The sequence below is a fragment of the Montipora foliosa genome, chromosome 6, assembly GCF_036669935.1.
Source record: "Montipora foliosa isolate CH-2021 chromosome 6, ASM3666993v2, whole genome shotgun sequence".
Lineage (NCBI taxonomy): Eukaryota > Metazoa > Cnidaria > Anthozoa > Scleractinia > Acroporidae > Montipora > Montipora foliosa.
In genome coordinates, this window is record NC_090874.1 from 67,028,894 (window position 1) to 67,031,393 (window position 2,500).

The 2,500-nt window shown below is 35.5% G+C and overlaps 1 protein-coding gene across 1 annotated transcript in view; it reads right to left on the bottom strand.

The window, feature by feature from the left end:
* The window catches only part of LOC138008210 (thioredoxin-like protein 1), an 11,570-nt gene that overhangs the window by 261 nt on the left and 8,809 nt on the right, over nt 1–2,500 (bottom strand). The window contains exons 8-9 of the mRNA XM_068855464.1: nt 2,107–2,211; nt 1–238 (exon numbers count right to left, since the gene is read on the bottom strand). The exon at nt 1–238 is cut by the window's left edge and continues 261 nt beyond it. Coding sequence (XP_068711565.1) covers nt 209–238; nt 2,107–2,211 — 135 coding nt within the window. The 3' untranslated portion in view covers nt 1–208. The remainder of the gene's footprint in view (nt 239–2,106; nt 2,212–2,500) is intronic.

Here is a 2,500-nt window from a genome sequence, read left to right on the forward strand (position 1 = left end):
AGTTGATTCTTTGGAATTGGGAGTGATTTTGTAATCACGAGCATTTTTTTGCATAACGAGTGCAAAAGTCACCTTGGACGTTTCAGTTAGAGAAAGACTAGCCTCTACTAAAGACCCTCCGGCCTTAACCAGCCGCAATAACGTAAGCGCGCGAGGGACGAGTAAATTATATGAATAAGAATGGTCTCTCTTTTTGGTTTTTGACTCTTCAGTGTCTATCTCCTTTTTTTCCAGCCACCTAAAATACAACAAACAAACAAACACAAATCAACACATGAAACAAACTTATTAATAAATATCACAGAGATGTGATAATAGACCATTTTACAGTTGTGGCTAAGTTACCAGGCCTAACAATGGAAGCGAGGCTGCCGGTGACCCTGTTTTGATACAAACCTTCATGCTTTTGTAATGTTAATATGGACTAATTAGCGTTACAACAACACAATTTACATGATAAAAGCAGTGAGGTCTGTATCAATGCAAGGTCACCGGCAGCCTCGCAGCCATTCATAGGCTTGGTCGCTGAGCAAACAACTGTAAAATGGCCTATTGTTATTTGACTATGGGCTTAGCGCAAGTTTATTACAATAGGCTCTCAAGACTGTTTTGTAAGAACTATGAATGCACGATGTTATCTAACCATATGAAACCCCAATTATTGCTTCAAAAACCACAAAAACGAACCGTTGACCACTATTTTTTTATTGCTGGGGAAAAGATCATCAGGCTAAAATGAATCTCTCCACAAAATTAACAAAATATTCTCTCGGGCGGATTCAATGCCACATTAAATCTTCCAAATGTGAGGGTGGCTTTGAATCCTCTCCAGAGAAGAAATATATAGTTCGTTTTCGAGGCATTTAAAGATAAAATATAGGGTGTTTCAAATGGGTTTCCTGTTGACATGGTAACACGTCATGTGTGTCAAAATATTGAGCGCATTACAACTGTAGGTCAAGCATTAGTTGTTGTCTCACACGGTACTATAACTGTTTGACGATACAGCGTTGCATGGTCAATCTATGGAATGCCGTTTGTATCAAAAAATACTTGTCATATATAAAACTTATCATTAAATATATAAAACTTGTGGCTCTTTAAATAAAACATATTAGCTTATACATAAAACTTGCTACGAAATATAAAACTTGTCACACTGTATATAAAACATGTTGAAAATATAAAACTTGTCACGGCACATACAACTTGTTTGAAAATATAAAACTTGTTGCAATAAAACTTGTCACACCAATAACTTTTCACGCAATATGCCTATTGGAACCCAGTGCCGCCCCCTTTGGCGCAGTACTGGGTTTTTATATATGGTATGACAAGTTTGACTATATTTTCAAACAAGTTTTATATACATGTGTATGGCGTGACAAGCTTTATATTTTCAAACAAGTTGTATATGTGGCATGACAAGTTTTAAGTTTTCAAACATGTTTCATATACATGTACAGCATAACAAGTTTTATATTTTGTAGCAAGTTTTATGTATAAGCTAATATGTTTTATTTAAAGAGCCACAAGTTTTACATATTTAATGACAAGTTTTATCTATGACAAGAAGCATTTTTTTGATACAAAAAACACTTCATATCAATCCTCCTAAATGTAAGTTACAGTCTTGAAGTGTTGAAACTGATTTGAACTACCTTAAAAAGTGGGACGAATGATCGGCCCACAGGGCAAATCATCTGTTCAAAAGAAATATTCCTTATATACATGCATATAAGACAGATTATCTGGCCATCCGAAGAACTCAAGAAGAACTCAGAAAACATCAATGTTCTCTGTGTGGAAATGTGGGCAAACAAAGGGATCAATTAAATTTTATCAGTTATCTGGCCTTAAAAATCGAAAAATACATGCATACTGAATACTGTTTGATAAAAAAGAAAAGAAAGAAATGAATCTGTGAACTGCTGTGCTATTTATTCGGGAAACAAGTGACACAAAGCGCTTTTGAGAAGGGACAACATTATTTCAGTGTATAAATAAAGTTCATTCATTCATTCATTCACACAAAATACAGCAGAGAGAATTTCTTATAACACTGGCTTTATCATAGAAATAATCTTTGTTATTTCCTCAAATTACCCGTTTAAAATCCTCCATATTGGTAGTATCCAGTGGGCTTCCAATAAATCCAATGTAATCCACTACTGTTGTTTCTTCGCCACCTTGATTGTTCTGAAAAAATAGCTGAAACAAACATGTGATATTTTAATGTAACAGTTATAATAATAATTAATGATATTTACCCAGGAAGCTCCACTCGCGTGAAAGTGGTTTTCAGGGAGATCCTGCATCCAATCCAATTGGAATTTAGAAATGTTGGATTTTGAGGAGAGGTGAAATCCAGAAGAAAAGACTCTTGGAGCAGAATAAAGCAGCAACAAAAAACCTAACCCACTATGGCCACGAGCCTGGAATCGAACCCGTGTCATATTGGTGGAGCATGAGTGCAATCACCACAAAGACATCCCTGCGG